Raw genomic sequence first — 24,489 nt, forward strand, 5'->3', positions numbered from 1 at the left:
TTTTTGGTGCATTTGGAGTTCTACAAAAGCGGCGCACCTCTGATGAATGCGCCAGAAATCTGTACTGGCCAAATTTGGGCCCGTACGTCCCTGGACATCCAGGGGGCTCTAGATTTGTTAGTCTCACCTTTTTCTTTAAGGGCACATATTTGGCTTGAGCCCTCCGGATCTCCTCCTTGAATACCTCCCACTGCTCTGACACTGATTTACCTTCAAGTAGCTGTTTCCAGTCCACTGGCTAAATCACCTCTCAGCTTAGCATAGTTGGCTTTTCCCCAATTTAGAACTTTTATTCCTGGTCTATCCTTGTCCTTTTCCATAACTACCTTAAATCTAACTGAATTATGGTCGCTCGCACCTAAATGCTCGCCCACTGATAACCCCTTCCACCTGCCCAGCTTCATTCCCTAAAATTAAATTCAGAACCGCCCACTTTTGGGCTTGCTACATACTGGCTAAAAATGTTCTCTTGAATGCATTTTAGGAATTCCGCACCCTCTATATCCTTCACATGAATGTTGTTCCAGTTAATATTAGGATAGTTGAAATTGCCTACTGTTACTGCCCTATAGTTTTTGCACTTCTCAGAAATTTTCCTACATATTTGCTCTTCTATCTCCCTCTCACCATCTGGGTGTCTATAGTACACGCCCAGCAGTGTGATCGCCCCTTTTTTGTTTTTCAGTTCGACCCATGTGACCTTGTTTGATGATCTCTCTAACATATCATCCCTCCTCACAGCTGCAATCGTTTCTTTAATCAATACCCTCCCTCCCTTTTTACCCCCCTTCCTATCCTGTCTGAAGAGGAAGTGTGAGCTGCCATACCTGCCTCTCTTTTAGCCATGTCTCTGTTATAGCTATAATATCATACTCCCAAGTGTCTCTCAGCTCATCTGCCTTATTCGCTATACTCATTGCATTGAAGTATATACCATTTAGTACAGCCAGACCTCCTTGTTGACTACTTTCTAGCCCTTGTTTTCTCTGTCTTTCAAATTCATTTTCTACATTTTTGCTTTCCAATTCCAGCTTTACTTCCCTCCCCACTGAATCTATTTTCAGGCTCCCATCCCCTTGCCAAGCTAGTTTAAAACCTCCCCAACAGCACAATCAACCCCCCCCCCCTGCCATGAGGATATTGTTCCTGGCTCTGTTGAGGTGTAACCCGTCCGGCTTGTACAGATCCCATTTCCCCCAGAAGCGGTCTCAATGCCTCAGGAATCTAAAGCCCTCCCTCCTGCACCATTTCTCCAGCCACGCTATATCCTCCTATTTCTGTACTCACTAGCTCGTGGCACTGGGAGTAATCCAGAGATTACTACCTTTTGAGGTCCTGCTTTTTAATCTCTCTCCTAGCTCCCTAAACTCTGCCTGCACAACCTCATCCCTCTTTCTACCAAGTCATTGGCACTGATATGGACCACGACCTCTGGCTGTTCACCTTCTCCACCCCCCCCACCCCCCCTAGTGCCCTGCAGCCGTTTGGTGACAACCTTGACCCTGACACCAGGGAGGCAATATACCATCCTGGAGTCACGTCTGCAGCTGCAGAAACGCCTGTCTGCACCCCTGACTATTGAATCCTCTACCACTATAGCTCTTCCATTCTTCTTCCTCTCCGCCCCCTCCGGGTGCAGCTGAGCCGCCTGTGATGCCGTGGACTTGGCTCTGGCTGCACACCCCAGAGCCCACCATCGCCCCCACCAGTACTCCGAAGACAATACTGGTGGACTCAGGGGGACTCCTGCACTACCTGCCCATTCCTCCTCTTCTGTCTGGTGGTCACCCACTTCCTCTTTGCCTGCACACTCTTAAGCTGCGGGGTGACAACCTCTAGAAACGTGCTATCCACAGATGCACCGCACTGACTCCAACCGCTGCTCAAGCTCCGAAACGCAGAGCTCGAGTTGGTGCAGTTGGAGAAAGCTCCTGCACACATGGTCGACGAGGCTGCATGAAGCGTCCAGGACTTTCCACATGCCGCAGGATATGCAGTCCATGGAAAGGAGCTGCCCTGCCATCCCCCTCGTTAGACTCTGAACTATCAAGCAAAAATAAACTCTAAACCTTAGCAAAACACAGCCAGCTGCTACTCAACAAACAGCTGATTTAATGAATTAGGTTTTTTAGATAATAAATATCACTTATCTATTTAATTGCAGCTCCTAACTTACACCAATGCCCAAGGTTATTTTTTTTTAAAGCAAGAGAAATACTCACCAACCAACCTGCCAACCACTTACCTGCTTGGCTGTGATGTCACATTTCGATTTCGATTCTTTTTACTTTTTGTCTTTTACCCACACAGGTCCGCTTGACGCTACTGCAGATCGCTCCTCCCGATCTCCGGCTCTCCCTCTGTGCCACCTTTAGTAGCTCCGCACCCAGTCAGCTCTTATGATACTTACTCGCTCCTCAGAACTCAGTTAGCTGGTCCCAACTGGGGAGGTGGTGGGAGTGTTCCAATTAGTGTGTGCATGGCTGATGAGGACAGGATTAAACATAGGCTTGTTTTGTACATTGAGTGGAGATTGAGATGGCCCCGTTGGAGCAGAAAGAGACCATGAGTCAGTCCAGGAGAGAGAGGAACCTGTTGTTGTAGCTGCATAGAAGTTTGGACTGGGAGCGATCAGGAATCGGCAGAGAGAGGAAGTATGGAAGACAAGAGGGAATGGGTCAGAGAAGGAGGAAATAGATGGAGAGAGAGCCACAATCCAAATGATTGGAAAAACAACAGGCTACAGCATTACAGGTGACTTTAGCACACATTTATGTGTGTAGGGAGGATGGGGATATTTTGACATACTCAAAGGCCAAGGCACCTTTGCATCGTATGGCATGAGGACAGAGCAGAATTCTACTCACCTAATAAATTCAACCAAATGCATTCTTTAGAAATAATTTATGAAATCATTACATGTAGTAAATCTTCAATTGTGCCAGAATTCATGTTGTTCAATAAAATCATACTCCTATTTATCTTCCTCTGCATAAATCTAAATAAGAATTTAGGTCCACCACCTAGACCTGAGAAAGGTTGTCTGCCCGATAATGAGAAACAGCCCATTTTCCTTGTTTAATTCTGTTTAGTTCATCTCTAGCGTATCTCCGCTACTGTATGGAAGACAGATCAAATCATTGAGGTTATTATAGGAAAGGCATTAGTTTAAGAGACACCTTGCCTCAGCTCCAGATTTCTTGAATGGTTGTGTGATGTAACTTTAGATCTAAATCTAACTCTGTCAATTTAAAAGAAATCTGAACACCATCAAATAAATTCAGTTACAGTTAGCTGCAACCCAGTTCCATCCAACATGTTAAGTCAGCATGGGTTCAATTTGAACTGAAATTTCTTATTGAAAACTAAAATATATACAGTACAGGTGCAACGTCCTGAATCCGGTACTCTGAAAACTGGACATTTTGCGCATAGCTGATGGAGTCATCCCGAATCTAGAATTATTGTCCGAAAACCGGACATTTTTGAGGCAAACCCCAAGATCCGGCATGGAAAGAAAATTAAGTCTGAAATCTGGAATCCTTGACCTAATCCGTGCCGGATTTAGGGGTTTGCCAGATTTCGGACCTCGACGCTCAAAACCCGGCACGGATTCGGTCAAGGATTCCGGATTTCAGACTATTGATTTTATTGTCTAAAATCTGGAAAAACAGGCACGGATTCAGTTCTGAGGATTTCGGACATTGTACCTGTACTGGCTTGACTGTTTCTGACAGTCAGATTTATACTATCCAATTTTTACATAGTTTCCAGCAAGTCCCAGTATGTAGGCTCTGCCTCAATATGCTTGCATTTTACCTTTTACTCCACTCTAGATGCTGAAAGCAGGAAAACAAGTGAAACTTTCACGATCTGAAGTCATGCAGAAAATTGGCGAACTGTTTGCCTTAAGGTAAAAACGTAAAGCAAAAACTTCTAGTTTATTTCAGGAGTGCTGCCAGTAAATAGATATGAGTTCCATGTCTCATTATTTCTAAGTAGTTCTGTAGGGACCCAAAGATAATTAAGATTACACAAAATGTTCTATAGCTAATTACATAACCTGACATATCCACAGAACATAAGCAATACTTTCCCTCTGTGTACTTAAAATTTTCCACAGGGCATAATAGGTTTGGGCAGCAGTAATTGTCACTTGCTCCCAGCTTTTTCATGTAAATTTGGAATGATATAAAGGGGAACTTAAAATAGTATTTTTTTTAAAGAATCTTTCCAAAGAAATGCTTGGAATCTTAACCTCAAGTGTAACAAGACTCTAGCTGTATGTTTATTTGTAATCACAAACTTGAGTTTTTTTCTTTAAACAGAAACTGCCTGGTTTGGACCACCTTGGATCAAATGCTTACAGAGTTTGCCTTCACCACAAGCACTCGTGGTAAATTTAAGCAAATGATTCCAAACATCTAGTAGGAAATAACCTAGGTAGAGCTAGACTCATTCCTGGTGGTGGCGAGGTATTGCATCTACCTGTGGAAAATGACCCAGTACATCTGTAGCAATTTTCATAATGGCCACATTACTGACCTTTACTAGTAAGATCTCTAAATGCAGGCATCCTATAGTTACATGATGGATAAGAAGCATGCTGACTGAAAGATGCAACGTGACTTCATTGGGTGGTAAGGTTATCTGTGTGTATCTAAGTAGTTAAGAAAAAACTACCATATCAAAAGGTTTAACTTTTGAAAAATTAAGAACTTTTTTATGATGGAAAAACATTCCTTATTTCTCATTTTCTCTACACATCTTCTTTGCATATTATAGATAACTTAACTAAATTGTTTTTGTAAATATTAATGTAAGAAATCATTGGCTCACACAGCTCTGATCTGCCTGGTGTTACCATAAGTTTTTCCTTTTTCAGACACCGTATAAACTTGAGTTCAGATCTCCTGATGACCCCTGACTTTTACTGGGACAGAGAGAGCCTAGAGCAGCTCTATGACAAAACCTGCCAGTTTCTGAACATTAACCGACGTGTAAAGGTGTGTGTGTTGTTCTGAGAAATGGGAAGAAGCTAAAATCTACCACTCTTTGTAATCATGTAGAAAGAATAGTGTTAACTGTGTGCTGCCAGTGGGGAAGCTGCACTGATGGGGAAAGTGGGTCGGAGTTGGGTTACACTGTCATGGTCTCAATTCTTTGCTCCGCACTTCCTGCAATCACGGCTTCTTGCTGGGATTGTGTAAGTTTGGAATTTGCCCTGTTTTTGATAAAAACGAGATGCTGGAATTGCTCCACAAGTCACTTCTAAGTGTCATGATTATGCTACTGATTTTCCAAAATTATATATGCACTTGTCAGAAGTAGTCACTCAAAGGTACCTTTTCCCACAAAAATAACTTATTTGCAAATGATCCATTTTATATATGTAATAATAATACTTATCAACATATGATATTTGTGCTCAGTAGACCCTTGTACCTGCATAAAGATCCTTGAGGGAAATCACAGCCAAAAGTATAACACAGAAAGTGTAGTCTGATCATGATCTAGGAAGGTTGAATTCTATTGAGGACTTTGTGAAAAGAGAAGGCCATCTCACCTTAAGCGTTGTACATAATGTTTGCATCTCATGCACACATTTGTAGAAGAGATCAACCCAGATTCGTATATTATAATGCCATACCTTGGGCTTTGGCTCAAAGTTTTACCAAATAAAATGTGGAATTCTTACTGCAACCTTGTTTATGGATTGCAATAAATATCACCACCATTAAGCAAATTTTCACATTGCACATAGGAAAAAAATATAGATATAGCACAAAGCAGAGAATATCTATTTGCTGTCAACTTTGCTTTCCATTTATTTCCATAGGATGAACTGCAACTGAAAGCAGGTACAAAACAATAGCTTAGAAAATTGCCTTGAATTTCAGCTCATTTTATAATTTTCATTTTCATAAATATTCAAAAAGTAAATATTCTAACTTTAAATACTGTAGTACTTTTAAAACTCAATCTGTTGCATTGAGTTGTTAATCTCCTTTTGATTTTGGACCAATTTTTTTAACAGAATTTACAGTACAGAAAAAATCCATTTAGCCAGTGTTTATGCTGGTTTTTGTTGGGTTTTTTAATCTCTTGAGAAACCTGCCTTGGATGAATCGTAAAGATGGTAAAGTGCCCTAGGATAACACTAACTCCGAGTCCTTTGCTACTTGAATAACCTTAAATATCTTGTCATTCACCCTATGAATACCCCCACCACCTTCAAGGGCAACTAGGGATGGGTAATAAATGACGGTCTTGCCAGAGACGTTCTCATCCTGAAAATACATTTTAAAAAGCCCTATGAGTATCTTTGGTAACTTGGATACTATCTCCAAGACCCTTTCTATACTTCTAATTCTAACTCTTACAGTACCTGACTCCTCATAACTGGGCTCTCCTGCTCAGTGGCTCACATCTCCTCTTGCAGTGTACTCTGCAATAAAGCATACCGTGTAAACAGTCTTGTTTGGCATAGCCAAACGAGATAGTTTTTAAGAATTTTTTGCTACTTTTCCCTTGTCCAAATGCCTTTTCACTCTCCCAATCCTTCTATTTATACCGATGAAACAACTGATATACCTGGCATTGAAGATTTTATACCTCGCCCTTCAGTAAGATCTGGTAATGCAGCTTGGTTCATCATGCCTGCCATTTTTCGGTCTTTCATAAGCAGCCTTCTTGGGTGGAATTTTTACTTTGAAGAGTATGCAGGTTTGTGAGTGGGCGTGCAGTTAAAAGCGCTGAAATTGACAGCACACCGCGAAGCCGGCTTCAGCTCACTGGTTTCGCCTTTAACTCGGGCGTCTGTCAGCGTGCCAGTGACTCACTCGGGAGAGGCGGGTGACCTAATTAAAGCAGTTTAGAGATCGGTAAGAGACTATTAACAGTCTTTTTTATTTGATGCAGCTTTTACTGGCTGTCCACAGCATTCCTGGGCTTGCTGAACCTCGCCAGTGAAAGCAAGGTGAGAGCAAAGCGACCATTGTGGGAGTTGAACAATTGACAATTTAAAAACGCACACCGCACACCTGCTTCCTTGCCTAAGGCAAAGGCTCTTACTGACACCATTTGTGCTGAGAGTTTGCTTTCAGGCATTTGCAGGTGATATCTACAATTTCAGAAGTCACTCACACTACACTGGAAGTCACTGTCACTACATTGGAGGATTGTGCCTCTGATCTCCATTTTACCTGGCATCTATCAGATCAGCATGGGTGCCACTTATGCTGTTTCATCTTGGACCTCAGATTCGGACCAAGATGAGCCCCAGCAGTAGCAATGCCAGTAGGATCAACAACAGCCTTCTCCTCATTGCTTCTCCACAGGTGTGCACTTTGCAGTAGACGATACCCCCAACAAAGGGTATATAGGCAGAGGATCAGCTTCCTGGATGTGACAGAATACCAGCGCCTCTGGAGGCTCAGGCTATCGCGCCAGGTCGTGACAGACATTTGTAGCCTACTGGAAGACCACCTGCTGTCAAGTGGCCCCGGTGAACACGCGTTACCAGTGGTTAAAGTCACCACCACCATTAACTTCTTTGCCTAAGGCTCCTTCCAGGGATCTGCAGGAAGCATTTGCAGGATTTTGCAGTCGGCCGCCCACAGATGCATTACCCAGGTGACCGTTGCAATGTTTGATAAGGCAGGCGCGCATGCACACTTTGCCACTGATGAAACCAGTCAGACTGAGTGGGTGCTCAGCTTTACGTCTCTGGCTATCTTTCCACAGGTGCAGGGTGTCATCAACTGCGCACCTGTGGCCTTCAAGGCACCCCCAGATCACCCAGGAGTGAGTGCTTGTGAACCAGAAGGCCTTCCACTCCCTCAATGTGCAGCTCGTCCGCAACCATAAAAAGATCATCATGCATGTGTGTGCCAGATTCCCAGGGAGCTGCCACAATTCATTCATCCTGCCCCAGTCCACCCTCCCTCAGCACTTAGCACCTCCGACCAGACTTAGCGGTTGGTTGCCTGGAGACAAGGGATATATGCTGAAGACATGACTGATGACAGTCTTGAGGAGGCCAAGCAATGAGGCTGAAGAGCATTACAATCAAAGCCAGATGACAACGAGATGTATAATAGAACAAGCAATCAGTATGCTGAAGATGCACTTCGGATGCCTGGACAGATTTGGAGGAGCCCTTCAATACACACCAGGCAGGGTCTCCAGAATGACCATCGTATGCTGCGCTGTGCACAACATAGCGCAGCAGCGAAGATTGAGCTGCAGGAAGAGCAAAGCCGTGCCTCTTCGGAGGAGGAGGAGCAGGAGGAACACGAGGATGAGAAGGAAGAGGAACCTGAAGTGGACATGGCACCAACAGCGGCGCACATTGCTGCCCAGGATGGTCTCTTAATGACACAATTTAGTTAAGTTGCACAGTGCACCCACATGGCATGCAGATACTGAACCAACTCCCCACTGTGAGACAGTGAGGGATAGGTGCATCTGCAAGGTAGGTTGTTACAAGGAATGATGTGTAGGAGTAGGATTGGAAAGGCAGACTGATGGGGTTGAGGTGACATGCACATCAGGATGTAGGGTAATGTGGCATTGCACTTGCCTTTCCTGACGTCGTGAGGTTGTTAAAATGTTTCCTACACTGGATCCATATCTTTTGAACAACACTCCTGGTGCTCACTGCTGCTATCTCCAGCCTTGCGGTTTTGGTCCGTACTGCTGGCCTCTTCCTGCCATCAGCAGGGTACAGGACGTTCCTACTGGTCCTCACTCCTTGTAGTAATATATCAAAGGAGCATCACTAAACCCGGGGACAGCTTTCTGCCATTGACTCTGCATAATTCATGATTTAAGTGTTATAGTGCAAACAATTCACCTCTGTCACAATTTGGCTTCCACCTCCATCAGCCTTCAAGTGACATCTGCCCATTGCTCCTTTTAAATAGCTCAGCTGAAGTCGAGTCATCTGTGACATCATTGGACTCGCTCTAGTTAATTGGTCTGGAAACCCGAAAGACTGATTCAATTGCAGTGGCTTCATCTTTCCAACGTCTGGCTTCCTGATGAAATCCACCGTTTCCCCACCCCCACACCCATCATGACTCCAAGGTAAAAATTCAGCCCATTATCACACTTCGATTAATCGGAAGTATCCTGAGCCAACTGTATTGCTGCATAACGTCTGCTACCTCCATCTGCTAACTACAACTTTAGTGAGGAAAACAATGTCCACTGTTGTCTTCATGCTCTTCTGCAGCTGTTGTTTCCCGTCCCTTGACAGAGCATACGGTCATAACATCTGTGAATCCTACTTTCCACCTTGTCTGTCCTGATGGCACAGTCGCTTATTCTCATACTCACAGTTCATATCTCTTGCAAATCTCTACAACATGCTACCTCTAGCTCTACCCTTCAATCTTCAATCAATATTTCTGGTCTTACTGCCTCCTCTGACTTACAATGGACATAAAAGGGGCAGGTGAAGCTGGAAGCCTCTCCCAAGCTTAGGGCTAGTACCATCTGCTCTTATGTCTTGCCCCTCACTCACTCACTCACTCACTCACTCACTCATACAGAAATAACCACAAATATTACACAATGGATGGTGTGTCCTAGAGCCAACATTCTAACATTTGTTCCTGTTTCTGGCGTCGTAGGCCTGGGAAAGCAGCCTGCCAACTGTTGGAAGTGACCCAGAACAAGAAAGTGCCTCACCCTGCATCCATTTCACCAATATTTGCAAGCACCAGAAGATGCAGTTAGTTGAGATGTTAGTCCCGGTGATTCAAGATGCATAATTGAGGAGGAGCGAATGATAGTACTGGAGAAGGAGTAAATTTTGCCTTTTGCCTTGCACCATCATCCCTTTTGTCTCTCCTGTCTTCCATTCTATCACAGACCTTCCCTTTAGTTCTTTCCTCTCATCCCCCCCGCCCCCCCCCCACCTTTCCCTGCTCCTACACTTGCTTAAAAATCTGTTACATCTTTAACTGTTTCCAGTTCTGACGAAGGGTTATCGACCCTGAAACGTTAAATCCGTTTCTCTCTCTGCAAATGCTGCCTGATCACCTGAGTATTTCCAGCATTTTGTTTTTATTTTATTACTTGCATCGATTAGAAGCAAATTAAAACTTCCCTCACTCTACCTCAACACGTTGCCTTAACCCTGACCTCATAAGAATTGCAGCAGTGCATCATTTTTATTTCTCACACCAGTCCTCCTTGTCACCTCTGTGAGTGAGATTGTCAATTAGTGTCAAGTTAAGCAGAGTTTTGTGCCGCAGAATCACATCATCTTGAGAAGGTGATTCCTGGTCAGATCCGTGCAGCCAGCAGACAGAGGAGGCTTTCATTCCATATATTTGTACTGGATTTTAAACCCTGGAGCCAGAGGTGAAAGGACAAACTTGAACTATTGTGCCACTCAGCCCACAGAACTGACATTTCTATTTATTTTCAAACTTCCAGTATCAGCACTCTTTAGAGACACACTACTGATATCCTAGGAGTAATTACAATGGAATAATCTGGCTGAAGTGCTCAGATCATGTCATAAACTACAAGGGTGACAAAGATTACAATCATTTGAATCCCAAATCATATCGTGATTACTGTTATATGCAGTTTTAATTGTAACGGGTCGTTTTATTTCCTTTGAAGCCCATGTTTACACAAGCAATGCCAGTCATATTGGATGGGAATTACAGTATTCATTTGTTCCTTGCGATTGATACATGGTAGTGCCTATACTGGATAATTGTTGTTGAGTGAAAAATAATCTCTCACTCTAGAGTAAAAATAGTAAAGTCAGGATGCACTATAGAAGCTGAAAAGGTCTATCTATACATGCAATAAACACAACGTTAACTAAAACAAAAGCAAAATACTGCGGGTGCTGGAAATCTGAAATAAAAACATAATGCTGCTACACTCAGCAGGTCAAGCAGCATCTGTGGAGAGAGAAACAGAGTTAATGTTTCAGGGTGATAGTCTTTCATCAGAATTTAAAGAAATTAGAAATGTAACAGATTTTTAAGCAAGTGTAGAGTCAGGGAAAGGGGGGAGCGGAGGAAAGAACAAAAGGGAAGGTCTGTGATAGACAGAAGGCAGGAGAGATAAAAGGGATAACAGTTTTTAAAGCAAGTGCAGAGCCAGGCAAAAGGAGGTGGTGGGGTTGTGTGGGGGTGGAGAAAAAAGAATAAAGGGAAATGTCTGATGGGGCGGAGGGTGGGAGTGATTAAATGACAAAAGGAATGATGGTGCAAGGTAATGGGACAAGTAAAGAGACAAAAGATGGGTCCAGAGTTTGTATAAATGGTTACAGCGGAATCATTACCAACACCTGCTGTCTGAGAAAATGAAAGCGGTGATTATGATCTAAAGTTGTTTAACTCAACATTGAGGCTGGATAACTGTAATGTGTCTAATTGAAAGATGAGGTGCTGTTCCTTAAGTTTGCGTTGAGCTTCATTGGAACAGTGTAGGAGGCTGAGGTCAGAGTAGGCTGGAAATTTAAAGTCGCATGCGACCCAAAGTTCAGGATCACGCTTGTGGACTGAACGGAGGTGTTCAGAAAAGCAATCGCCTAATCTGCACTTGGTCTCCTCAATCTAGAAGGGACCGCATCCTAAGCAGCGAATACAGTATACTAAGTTGGAAGAAGTACAAGTAAATCGCTGTTTCACCTGGAAGGAGTGTTTGGAGCCCTCGACGGACGGTGGGAAGGGAGGAGGTGAAAGGGAAGGGAGGAGGTGAAAGGGCAAGCGTTGCATCTCCTGCACGTGCATGGGAAGATACCGGAGGAAGGGGGGGGGGGGCAGCTGTTGGTGATTGAAGAGTGCACCAGGGTATCACGGAGGGACACCCTAACACAGACCTTTTCCTTTGTTCTTTCACGCCCTTCCCCCACCCCCCCCCAACATACTTTTTCCCTGGCTCGCACTTGCTTAAAAACTGTTAAATCTCTTAACTACTTCCAGTTCTAATGAAAGGTCATCACCCTGAAATGTTAACTGTTTCACTCCCCAAAGATGCTGCCTGACCCTGCTGAATACTCCAGTTTTTATTTTATGACACTAACTAATATTATTTGAACTGCAGGAGGTGCTGAAAGGTTTATCCACAGCATTAACCAGCAGGCATTTTTTTTAATCAATTTTGCAAATCATAACTTTTTTTTTTAAACCAAAAATAATTTTAAAAAATAAATATAGATTTAGTACCAGATGCCTGATAGAATTGTCCAAGATTCTGATTACAAACCGATGATGCTGGTAAAGTCGGAAAGTGATCAATGCCAGTTTGTAAAATTAATTACTGCAGGTATAAAAATTAGTAATTCAGATTGTTCAGGTAAAGCTGATTGCATCACTAAAGTACTAAACCTTGCTGGATTTGATTTTGGTTTCTTAACAGCTTTCTTTGTATTTGTACGTAATAAAAAAGGAATAGGATAGATTTTTTCCCAAGTCAGATGGAAACCAAATCCTCCATGGTGGAATGCTGGGCCTGCGCCTTCCAGTGTTTTGTATAGTGCATCGTCAATAATGGTAAATATTACGAGGATCTACTCCGGTACAGGACGCGGATTGGAAAATCAGTCTATGAGGTCAGAGTGGGCAATTCAAGGTGCTCCAGATTTTCTGGTGATTAATATTAATGACAGCAGAATATCAGCAACATTAAGAATTAGACACGCTGGCCTCTGCCAAATTATGCAATCTATGCTCTTGAGCCAAGAACCTCCCTTTGCAAAATGTTGTCCTATATATTTGTCTTCATGAGAACCTGAATATATGCAGCTGTATACAAACTAGCAACGCATTTGAAATACTGCCAGACAAAAAAGTAATTTCATATTATTCAAAAGCAAAATACTGCGGATACAGGTAATCTGAAATAAAACAGAAAATGCTGGAAATACTCAGCAGGTCAGGCAGCATCTGTGGAGAGAGAAACCGAATTAATGTTTCAGGTTGATATACTGTGCTGAATTCAAACTATAGTGTACTTTGGGCAAATGAATACAGCATTCATAATGCCACCTTTTTGCACCCTGCAGGTGATTAATGAAAAGCTACAGCATTGCACAGAGCTAACAGACTTGATGAGAAACCATCTAAGCGAGAAGCATGGACTGCGCCTCGAGTGGATGATTGTGATCCTCATTTCTATTGAAGTAGGTCATGCAACTGCTGGGACCAATCTTGTTATCCCATGGTTCAGAGTATAGAATATTGTCTCTGTTTTGGATTTCTACATGGCAGCAAAAGGTATAAACAACCCAAAGTAAACTATTCATTAGAGATCTGCACAACTACTTATAACTCTTAAATTTATACTTTCTACTTTGTTTTGCACTTACTAAGGTAGTACTGAGGAATGGAAAACCTTCGACCTTAGGCCCCTGTGTCAGCATTGAGCATTCCCACGTCAAGTAATACACGAGCCAAACAGAGTTCTTTTCACTGGTGCTACAATGAGCCTTTGCACCAAACTCTAAGGAGTACTCTCTAATGCACCAGTGTGAATTTTTCTGTTTCCCACACCAGCTGTCCTCCAAGCCTCTCCAAGTAAGAGTTTGAATTGGTGCCAAATTCTGAGCAGACCCACGAATAGTTTGAGATGGGCCAAACCCATTTCACATAATCCCTTACAGTCAAATTTGACTTCACTACAATATTCAGCGTTAGTACAGCCAGCAGAGAGAGGAGATTTTCATTCCATCAGTCTGGGCTAAACTTTAAACCTGGTTGCTGAGTGTTAAAAGAACTCATTCACATCTTGCCATAGTTCTTACTGGAAAACTAGCCTACTGACTGCGTTCAAATTATGAATTTAGCCATGATATCTTGTACTAAAATGCATAATCTGCCCATTGCACAATAGTCTAACATTCAGATTTGATGTGCTTTTGTTTTAAATGTTTATATGCGCATAATACTATCTGTTTTCATTTTTACCGACAGTCCTTTATAATGTACAGGGCTTCAAAACCATTATTGGCACAAAAAATTAGTAAATACTAAAGCATGATGAATATGTTGAAATTAAATCTCAGAAATACATACACTCATATCATGTTTCCTAACTGACATTCTTTGGGGAAAAAACAAAATAGTACTTTCAGCAGTCATGGTAAATCTGTAAACATCATTTATTAAAAAAAAATGTTTTAATTCCTGAAAAATGGTGTGACTGCTGATGGTGCAGACTCTCGCTCATCTGGATTGCAGATTATGGAATCGGGCAAGTCAAGTCCGTGCTCTCTCGATTTTCAGCCATTAAAATTGATGGTCTAATCTAGGGTTTCTCAACCATTTTGCTTCTGAAGCCCCCCCCCCCTCTCCCGTGTTATATAAATTCCACAGGCCCCACAAGTAACACAAGTATTTTTTCTGTATAAAAATTATTTATACGATTAAACATGTTTTTGTTTTACTTCATGTGAAACATTACACCTTGAGTAAAGAGAGAACGTATTACGGTTACCTGAAAACGTGTTCATTTCTGCGCTTTGAGCATGTAATAAACACTCACCAACTAGGGATGGGCATAAATGCTAGCCTTGCCCACATCCCAAGAATCAAAATATTTATAAAAAATATCCAAGCCCTCACCCGAATAGTGAGTAAAGCATGATACTCCAACCTCAAATGTGCAAACATATCAGATACCCGATATGGATGAGCAAAGCATCAGATACCCGATATGGATGAGCAAAGCATCAGATACCCCAGGTGGGTGAACAAAGTATCAGATACCCCTATACCTTCTGAAGAAATGTTGCCTGCTCTTCCTGTAGATGTTGACTGACCTGTTTTCCAGTTTTTGTTCTGTTGCAGTAATTTGCTTTTTAACTTCCCTATAAAGGGGATACTTTGAAAAGTCATATTGTGAACCTGCACCACATTAATTTAGAGTTAAAGAGAGGTGCTGTGCAGCCCGACCTCCTGCCTCACAGCTTATTGTAGCAACTACCTGCAGATGGCTAAATCGCGTCCATAGAAACATAGAAACATAGAAAATAGGTGCAGGAGCAGGCCATTCAGCCCTTCTAGCCTGCACCGCCATTCAATGAGTTCATGACTGAACATGAAACTTCAGTACCCCCTTCCTGCTTTCTCGCCATAACCCTTGATCCCCCGAGTAGTAAGGACTTCATCTAACTCCCTTTTGAATATATTTAGTGAATTGGCCTCAACTACTTTCTGTGGTAGAGAATTCCACAGGTTCACCACTCTCTGGGTGAAGAAGTTTCTCCTCATCTCGGTCCTAAATGGCTTACCCCTTATCCTCAGACTGTGACCCCTGGTTCTGGACTTCCCCAACATTGGGAACATTCTTTCTGCATCTAACCTGTCTAAACCCGTCAGAATTTTAAACGTTTCTATGAGGTCCCCTCTCATTCTTCTGAACTCCAGTGAATACAAGCCCAGTTGATCCAATCTTTCTTGATAGGTCAGTCCCGCCATCCCGGGAATCAGTCTGGTGAACCTTCGCTGCACTCCCTCAATAGCAAGAATGTCCTTCCTCAAGTTAGGAGACCAAAACTGTACACAATACTCCAGGTGTGGCCTCACCAAGGCCCTGTACAACTGTAGCAATACCTCTCTGCCCCTGTATTCAAATCCCCTCGCTATGAAGGCCAACATGCCATTTGCTTTCTAAACCGCCTGCTGTACCTGCATGCTAACCTTCAATGTCCACTTTCCAGTCACCTCACTAAGCCGCATGTGCATTGTGGAGCTGTGCGATTTGAGAATGAGTGCTGCCATATTTCGTTGCGCCAATGAAAAAGTGTTACTTCTGCCTATACGTTGGCGGCGGACCCTTTGAAATCTTTTTGCGGACCCCTGGTTGAGAACCCCTGGTCTAGTCTGTTTCTTTAAAAGAGATGTAAAATTTAACGCATGAACGTACTTTTAAGTTTATCAGTTACATTGCATTCCACAACTCTCGAGGAGCTGATTATGTCATGGGTTAAATCTCAGCATCGTGCAATGGAACAGCTTATATTTCAAAAGTGAAGAAACATAAGGGGTGATTTACAATCACAGCAGGAAGCTGTTCTCAAAGGGGGAAGAAAATTGGAGGCTACAATGTTATCTCCAACCCTTGCTCCCTTTGAGCATGGCTTCCCCATTGGGAGCTGACGATTAGAGGATCACTTCTGTGATCTAATAGGTATATTTTCATTTCTGTATTAGATCAAATGAGCACCAGTCAACAAAAATCATGGACAAGGGGGAAGTGAAGTGCTTTTCCACTCTGCTGCGCAGAATTTTATGGGGACACGCCTTTTTGGATTGCAATGGTCTCTTCTGGTTCCATACATTCCTGTGTTTCTACTTTATGAATTTGATAACGTCTTGATTGAGTTGAGGGTCGAAATGCTAATTATAATAAAAATTTATTATTAGAAACATAGAAAGTAGATGCAGGAGTAGGCCATTCGGCCCTTCGAGTCTGCACCACCATTCAATATGATCGTGGCTGATCATTCCCTCAGTACCCCTTTCCTGCTTTCTCTCCATACCCCTTGATCCCTTAAGCCATATCTAACTCCCTCTTGAATATATCCAATGAACTGGCATCAACAACTCTCTGCGGCGGGGAATTCCACAGGTTAACAACTCTGAGTGAAGAAGTTTCTCCACATCTCAGTCCTAAATGACCAACGTCTTATCCTAAGACTGTGTCCCCTGGTTCTGGACATTCCCAACATCGGGAACATTCTTCTCGCATCTAATATGTCCAGTCCCTTCAGAATCTTATACGTTTCTATGAGATCCCCTCTCATCCTTCTAAACTCCAGTGTATAAGGGCCCAGTTGATCCAGTCTCTCCTCATATGTAAGTCCAGCCATCCCGGGAATCAGTCTGGTGAATTTTCGCTGCACTCCCTCAATAGCAAGAATATCCTTCCTCCGATTAGGAGACCAAAACTGCACACAATACTCAAGGTGTGGTCTCACCAAGGCCCTGTACAACTGCAGTAAGATCTCCCTGCTCCTATACTCAAATTCCCTCGCTATGAAGACCAGCATGCCATTTACTGCCTGCTGTACCTGCATGCCTACCTTCAATGACTGATGTATTATGACACCCAGGTCTCGTTGCACTTCCCCTTTTACTAATCTGTCACCATTCAGATAATAATCTGCCTTCCTGTTTTTGCAACTAAAGTGGATAACCTCACATTTATCCACATTATACTGCATCTGCCATGCATTTGCCCATTCACCTAACCTGCCCAAGTCCCCCTGCAGCCTCTTAGCATCCTCCTCACAGCTCACACTGCCACCCAGCTTAGTGTCATCTGCAAACTTGGAGATATTACATTCAATTCCTTCGTCTAAATCATTAATGTAGCTTATAAATAGCTGGGGTCCCAACCCTGCGGCACCCCAATAGTCACTGCCTGCCATTCTGAAAAGGACCCGTTTATTCCCACTCTTTGCTTCCTGTCTGCCAACCAGTTCTCTATCCACATCAATACATTACCCCAATACCATGTGCCTTATTTTTGCACAATAATCTCTTGTGTAGGACCTTGTCAAAAGCCTTTTGAAAGTCCAAATACATCACTGGTTCTCCCCTATCCACTCTACTAGTTACATCCTCAAAAAATACTAGAAGGTTTGTCAAGCATGATTTCCCTTTCATAAATCCATGCTGACTTGGACCGATCCTGTCACTGCTTTCCAAATGCGCTGCTATTACATCTTTAACAATTGATTCCAACCTTTTTCCCACCACCGATGTCAGGCTAACCGGCCTATAATTCCCTGTTTTCTCTCTCCCTCCTTTTTTAAAAAGTGGGATTACATTAGCTACCCTCCAATCCATAGGAACTGAACCAGAGTCTATAGAATGTTGGAAAATGATCACCAATGCATTCACTATTTCTAGGGCCACTTCTTTAAGTACTCTGGGATGCAGACCATCAGACCCTGGAGATTTATCGGCCTTCAGTCCCTTCAATTTCCCTAACACCATTTTCAGACTAATAAGGATTTCCCTCAGTTCCCCTTTCTCGCTAGACCCTCGCTCTCCTAGTATTTTCGGGGGGTTATTCGTGTCTTCCTTAGTGAAGCCCGAACCAAAGTATTTGTTCAATTGGTCTGCTATTTCCTTGTTCCCCATTATGAATCCCTTGATTCTGATTGCAAGGGACTACATTTGTCTTCACTAATCTTTTTCTCTTCACATGTCTATAGAAGCTTTTGCAGTCAGTTTTTATGTTCCCTGCAAGCTTACTCTCATACTCCATTTTCCCCCTCCTAATTAAACCCTTAGTCCTCCTCTGCTGAATTCTAAATTTCTCCCAGTCCTCAGGTTTGCTGCTTTTCTGGCCAATTTATATGCTTCTTCCTTGGATTTAACACTTTCCCTAATTTCCCTTGTTAGCCACGGTTGAGCCACCTTCGCTTTTATTCTTACACCACACAGGGATGTATAATTGTTGTAGTTCATCCATGTGATATTTAAATGTTTGCCATTGCCTATCTACCGCCAACCTTTTAAGTATCATTCTCCAGTCTATCCTAGCCAAATCACGTCTCATACCATCGAAGTTTCCTTTCTTTAAGTCCCGGACCCTAGTCTCTGAATTAATTGTGTCACTCTCCATCTTAATGAAGAATTCTACCATATTATGGTCACTCTTCCCTAAGGGGCCCCGCATGACCAGATTGCTAATTAATCCTCTCTCGTTACACAAGACCTAGTCTAGGATAGCCTATTCTCTAATTGGTTCCTCGACATATTGGTCTGGAAAACTATCCCTTATACACTCCAGGAAATCTTCCTCCATAGTATTGCTACCAGTTTGGTTAGCCCAATCAACATGCAGATTAAAGTCACCCATGATAACTGCTGTACTCTTTCCTGCACACGTCCCTAATTTCCTGTTTGATGCCATCCCCAGCCTCCCTACTACTATTTGGTGGTCTGTGCACAACTCCCAATAATGTTTTCTACTCTTTGGTGTTTCGAAGCTCTACCCATATAGATTCCACATCATCCACGTTAATGTCCTTCCTTATTATTGCGTTAATCTCCTTTTTAACCAGTAACGCTACCCCACCTCCTTTTCCTTCCTGTCTGTCCTTCCTGAATATTGAATACCCCTGGATGTTGAGTTCCCAGCCTTGGTTACCTTGGAGCCATGTCTCCATAATCACAATTACATCATATCCGTTAACAGCTATCTGCACAGTCAGTTCATCCACCTTATTACAAATGCTCCTCGCATTGAGACTCGGAGCCTTCTGGCTTGTTTTTTTAACACGCTTTGTCCTTTTAGAATGATGTTGTAATGTGACCCTTTTTGATTTTTGCCCTTGATTTCTCTGCCCTCCACTCTTGCTTTTCTCATTCCTACCTTTTGCTTCTGCCCCCTTTTTACTTCCCTCTGCCTCCCTGCATAGATTCCCATCCCCCTGCCATTTTAGTTTAAACCCTCCCCAACAGCACTAGCAAACACTCCCCCGAGGACATTGGTTCCGGTCCTGCCCAGGTGCAGACTGTCCGGTTTGTACTGGTCCCACCTCCCCCAAAACCGGTTCCACTGTCCCAGGAATTTGAATCCCTCTCCCTTGCACCATTCCTCAAGCCACGTATTTAGCTGAGCTATCCGCAATTCCTACTCTGACTAGCACGTGGCACTGGTAGTAATCCTGAGATTACTACTTTTTGAGGTCCTACTTTTTAATTTAACTCCTAACTCCCTAAATTCAGCTTGGAGGACCTCATCCCGTTTTTTTAACCTATATCGTTGGTATCTATATGTACCACGACAACTGGCTGTTCACCCTCTCCCTCCAGAATGCACTGCAGCCGCTCCGAGACATTTTTGATCCTTGCACCAGGGAGGCAACATACCATCCTGGAGTCTCGTTTGCGGCCGCAGAAATGCCTACCTATTCCCCTTACAATAGAATCTCCTATCACTATAGCTCTCCCACTCTTTTTCCTGCCCTCCTGTGCAGCAGAGCCACCCCTGGTGCCATGGACTTGGCTGCTGCTGCCTTCCCCTGATGAGTCATCTCCCCCAACAGTATCCAAGGTGGTGTATCTGTTTTGGAGGGAAATGCAACCAGGGGACCCCTGCACTACCTTCCTTCCACTGCTCTTCCTGATGGTCACCCATTCCCTATCTGCCTGTGTAACCTTTACCTGCGGTGTGACCAACTAAACGTGCTATTCACGATATCCTCAGCATCGCTCCAGAGTGAATCCATGTGCAGCTCCAGTGCCGCAATGCGGTCTGTCAGGAGCTGCAGCTGGATACACTTGCTGCACATGTCGTCGTCAGGGACACCGGAAGTGTCCCTGACTTCTCACATAGCACAGGAGGAGCATGACACGGGTCTGGGCTCTCCTGCCATGACTTAACCCTTAAATTACTTAATTTGGCAACAATGCCAAAGGTTTCTTACTGCTACGAACAAGAAAAAAGATAAATAAAAAGAAAACTGCTCACCACTCAACCAGCCAATCACTTACCCTCTTGGCTGTGACATCACCGTTCGATTACTTTTTACTTCTTTCTTACTTTTGACCCTGTTGCAACTAGCTGCTACTCCTCCAGCCGCTGTTCCCTCTCTGCCGCCGACCCCAGTTTAAATGTTCAGCAGAGTATGTCGACCTCCTTTAAATGGTATTCAATTAATTTACATAATCTGAGTAATGCTTAAAAGTAGTCAGTACAATTTAATTGAGAACCGTAGGGACAGAAGTATATGCTAGCTGCTACACTTATGAGCAGATTAATCAGTAACAATATAATTTTCAAAGCATGTTATTCCAACATTCAAACATGTGATTAACAACAATGGGTAAGTGGAAGGCTTGAGTTCTTTTTTAGTAAATCAATGGAAAATCTTATTTACTCCCAAGAGCAATTAACTTACTAAGTTATTTTCCTTCAGAATTAATGATGCTGTTTCTATTGCCCCTCAGTGGATCATATATCGATGTGTCTAGTAAAGTAGTATAGTCATTGAAATTAAATACAAGGACTGAAGTAATGATTTTCAAAAGAATTGCAGCTGTAAGGATGCTTGTGACTTCCAATTTTCAACTGGCACTTGGTTTTTATCTAGGAACAGGAGTAGGGTATTTGGCCCATCAAAACTGCACCACCATTTTGTCAGGCATGGCAGCTCTTTATCTTTTTAATCCCAACTTCCCACATTTTCTCCATTGGGAACTTCAGTATTCCCTCACGAATATGGCTTGGAGATAAAGCTGCACACTTTAGCTCTGATTCTCTGACCCGCAGTCCCTTTAAGGGTGGCTGCCCATTGGGAGTGCAGGATTGCTGAATTTATTCGCATATCCATCCATATACTCCTTTCTAAGTAAAAACCTGTCCTGTTTTTTTAAACAACCAAATTGATTTTTTTCCTTCCATGACCTGCTTCAGAGCCACAGTCATTTCTGGTCACAAGACACAAGGAAGACATTCAGACTGTAGAGGCTGTGCAGAGAAGTGGCACAAGGAAACATAGAAACATAGAAAGTAGGTGCAGGAGTAGGCCATTCAGCCCTTCGAGCCTGCACCACCATTCAATATGATCATGGCTGATCATGCAACTTCAGTCCCCCATGCCTGCTTTCTCGCCAACCCCTTGATCCCTTTAGTCGTATGGGCCACATCTAACTCCCTTTTGAATATATGTAACGAACTGGCCTCAACAACTTTCTGTGGTAGAGAATTCCACAGGTTCGCAATTCTCCTCATCTCGGTCCTAAATGGCTTAGCCATTATCCTTACACTTTGACCCTTGGTTCTGGACTTCCGCAACATCGGGAACATTCTGCATCTAACCTGTCCAATCCCGTCAGAATTTTATATGTTTCTATGAGATCCCCTATCATTCTTCTAAATTCCAGTGAATTTACGCCTAGTCGATCCAGTCTTTCTTCATATGACAGTCCTGCCATCCCAGGAATCAGTCTGGTGAACCTTCGCTGCACTCCCTCAATAGCAAGAATGTCCTTCCTCATTAGGAGACCAAAACTGCGCACAATACTTGAGGTGTGGCTTCACCAAGGCCCTGTACAACTGCAGTAAGACCTCCCTGCTCCTATACTCAAATCCCCTCGCTATGAAGACCAGCATGCCATTTGCTTTCTTTGCTGCCTGCTGTACCTGCATGCCTACCTTCAATGACTGATGTACCAGGACACCCAGGTCTCGTTGCACCTCCCCTTTTACTAATCTGTCACCATTCAGATAATCTGCCTTCCTGTTTTTGCAACCAAAGTGGATAACCTCACACTTATCCACATTATACTGCATCTGCCATGCATTTGCCCATTCACCTAACCTGTCCAAGTCCCTCTGCAGACTCCTAGCATCCTCTTCGCAGCACACACTGCCACCCAGCTTAATGTCATCTGCAAACTTGGAGATATTACATTCAATTCTTTCGTCCAAATCATGAATGTATATTGTAAATAGCTGGGGTCCCAAGAGGGAGTTAGATATGGCCCTTACGGCTAAGGGGATCAAAGGGTATGGAGTGAAAGCAGGAAAGGGGTACTGAGGGAATGATCAGCCATAATCGTATTGAATGGCGGTGCAGGCTCGAAGGGCCGAATGGCCTACTCCTGCACCTATTTTCTATGTTTCTATGTCCCAGCACTGAACCCTGCGGCACCCCACTAGTCACTGCCTGCTAATCTGAAAAGGACCCATTTATTCCCACTCTTTGCTTCCTGTCTGCCAACCAGTTCTCTATCCACGTCAATACATTACCCCCAGTACCATGTGCCTTAATTTTGCACACTAATCTCTTGTGTGGGACCTTGTCAAAAGCCTTTTGAAAGTCCAAATACACCACATCCACCAGTTCTCCCCTATCCACTCTACTAGTCACATCCTCAAAAAACTCCAGAAGATTTGTCAAGCATGATTTCCCTTTCATAAATCCATGCTGACTTGGACCGATCCTGTCACTGCTTTCCAAATGCGCTGCTATTACATCTTTAATAATTGATTCCAACATTTTTCCCACCACCGATGTCAGGCTAACCGGCCTAAAATTCCCTGTTTTCTCTCTCCCTCCTTTTTTAAAAAGTGGGGTTACATTAGCTAGCCTCCAATCCATAGGAACTGAACCAGAGTCCATGGAATTTTGGAAAATGACCATCAATGCATCTACTATTTCTAGGGTCACTTCCTTAAGTACTCTGGGATGCGGACTATCAGGCCCTGGGGATTTATCGGCCTTCAGTCCCTTCAATTTCCCTAACACCATTTCCTGACTAATAAGGATTTCCCTCAGTTCCCCCTTCTCTCTAGACCCTCGGTCCCCTAATATTTTCGGGAGGTTATTCGTGTCTTCCTTAGTAAAGACAGAACCAAAATATTTGTTCAGTTGGTCTGCCATTTCTTTGTTCCCCATTATGAATTCACCTGATTCTGACTGCAAGGGACCTACTTTAGTCTTCACTAATCTTTTTCTCTTCACATATCTATAGAAGCTTTTGCAGTCAGTTTTTATGTTCCCTGCAAGCTTACTCATACTCTATTTTCCCCCTCCTAATTAAACCCTTAGTCCTCCTCTGCTGAATTCTAAATTTCTCCCAGTCCTCAGGTTTGCTGCTTTTTCTGGCCAATTTATATGCCTCTTTCTTGGATTTAACACTTTCCCTAATTTCCCTTGTTAGCCACGGTTGAGCTACCTTCCCTTTTTTATTCTTGTGCCACACAGGGATGTACAATTGTTTCAGTTCATCCATGTGATATTTAAATGTCTGCCATTGCCTATCCACTGTCAACTCTTTAAGTATCATTCTCCAGTCTATCCTAGTCTCATACCATCGAATTTTCCTTTCTTTAAGTTCCGGACCCTAGTCACTGAATTAATTGTGTCACTCTCCATCTTAATGAAGAATTCTACCATATTATGGTCACTCTTCCCCAAGGGGCCTCCGCACGACCAGATTGCTAATTAGTCCTTTCTCATTACACAAGACCCAGTCTAGGATGGCCTGCTCTCGAGTTGGTTCCTCGACATATTGGTCTAGAAAACCATCCCTTATACACCCCAGGAAATGCTCCTCCACAGTATTGAAATGAATCGGCCAACGTGGGGCTCGAAACCGCAACCATGAGATTAAGAGTTTCATGCTCTACCGACTGAGCTAGCCAGGCTTAAGGAAGTCCCTAGTGCCAGAACACTGAGTTGTAAGGAAAGGTTGAAAACACTTTACAACAGTGATTTCACTTCTAAAGTACTTCATTGGCTATAAAGTGTTTTGGACTGTCCTGAGGGTGTAAACGGTGCTATATAAATGTAAGTTCTTAGTCTTGCAGGTCGGCAATAGAGAGGAAACCAATGGAGCTATTTAAGATATGACCATAGGAAAGAGGGCAGAAGTCAAAAGCTCGTAAAAGACAAATTTAATAGTGATAAGAAATTCTTCTTCACGCAAAGGTTGAGAGGCACATGGAATAGGCTTCTAGATAGGGTACTGGGGCAGAAATCCT

General features: G+C 43.2%; 1 protein-coding gene across 3 annotated transcripts in view; it reads left to right on the forward strand.

The window, feature by feature from the left end:
• The window catches only part of rmnd1 (required for meiotic nuclear division 1 homolog), a 114,281-nt gene that overhangs the window by 84,829 nt on the left and 4,963 nt on the right, over nt 1–24,489 (forward strand). For 2 of the 3 annotated variants that reach the window (XM_070889929.1, XM_070889930.1), the window contains exons 10-12: nt 3,837–3,913; nt 4,886–5,006; nt 13,043–13,159. In XM_070889929.1, the coding sequence (XP_070746030.1) occupies nt 3,837–3,913; nt 4,886–5,006; nt 13,043–13,159 (315 nt within the window). Of the gene's footprint in view, nt 1–3,836; nt 3,914–4,885; nt 5,007–5,839; nt 5,862–13,042; nt 13,160–24,489 lie in introns of those variants that run through there. The other variant, XM_070889931.1, reaches the window with a different exon arrangement.

This window comes from Pristiophorus japonicus, chromosome 9 (genome assembly GCF_044704955.1).
Source record: "Pristiophorus japonicus isolate sPriJap1 chromosome 9, sPriJap1.hap1, whole genome shotgun sequence".
NCBI lineage: Eukaryota > Metazoa > Chordata > Chondrichthyes > Pristiophoridae > Pristiophorus > Pristiophorus japonicus.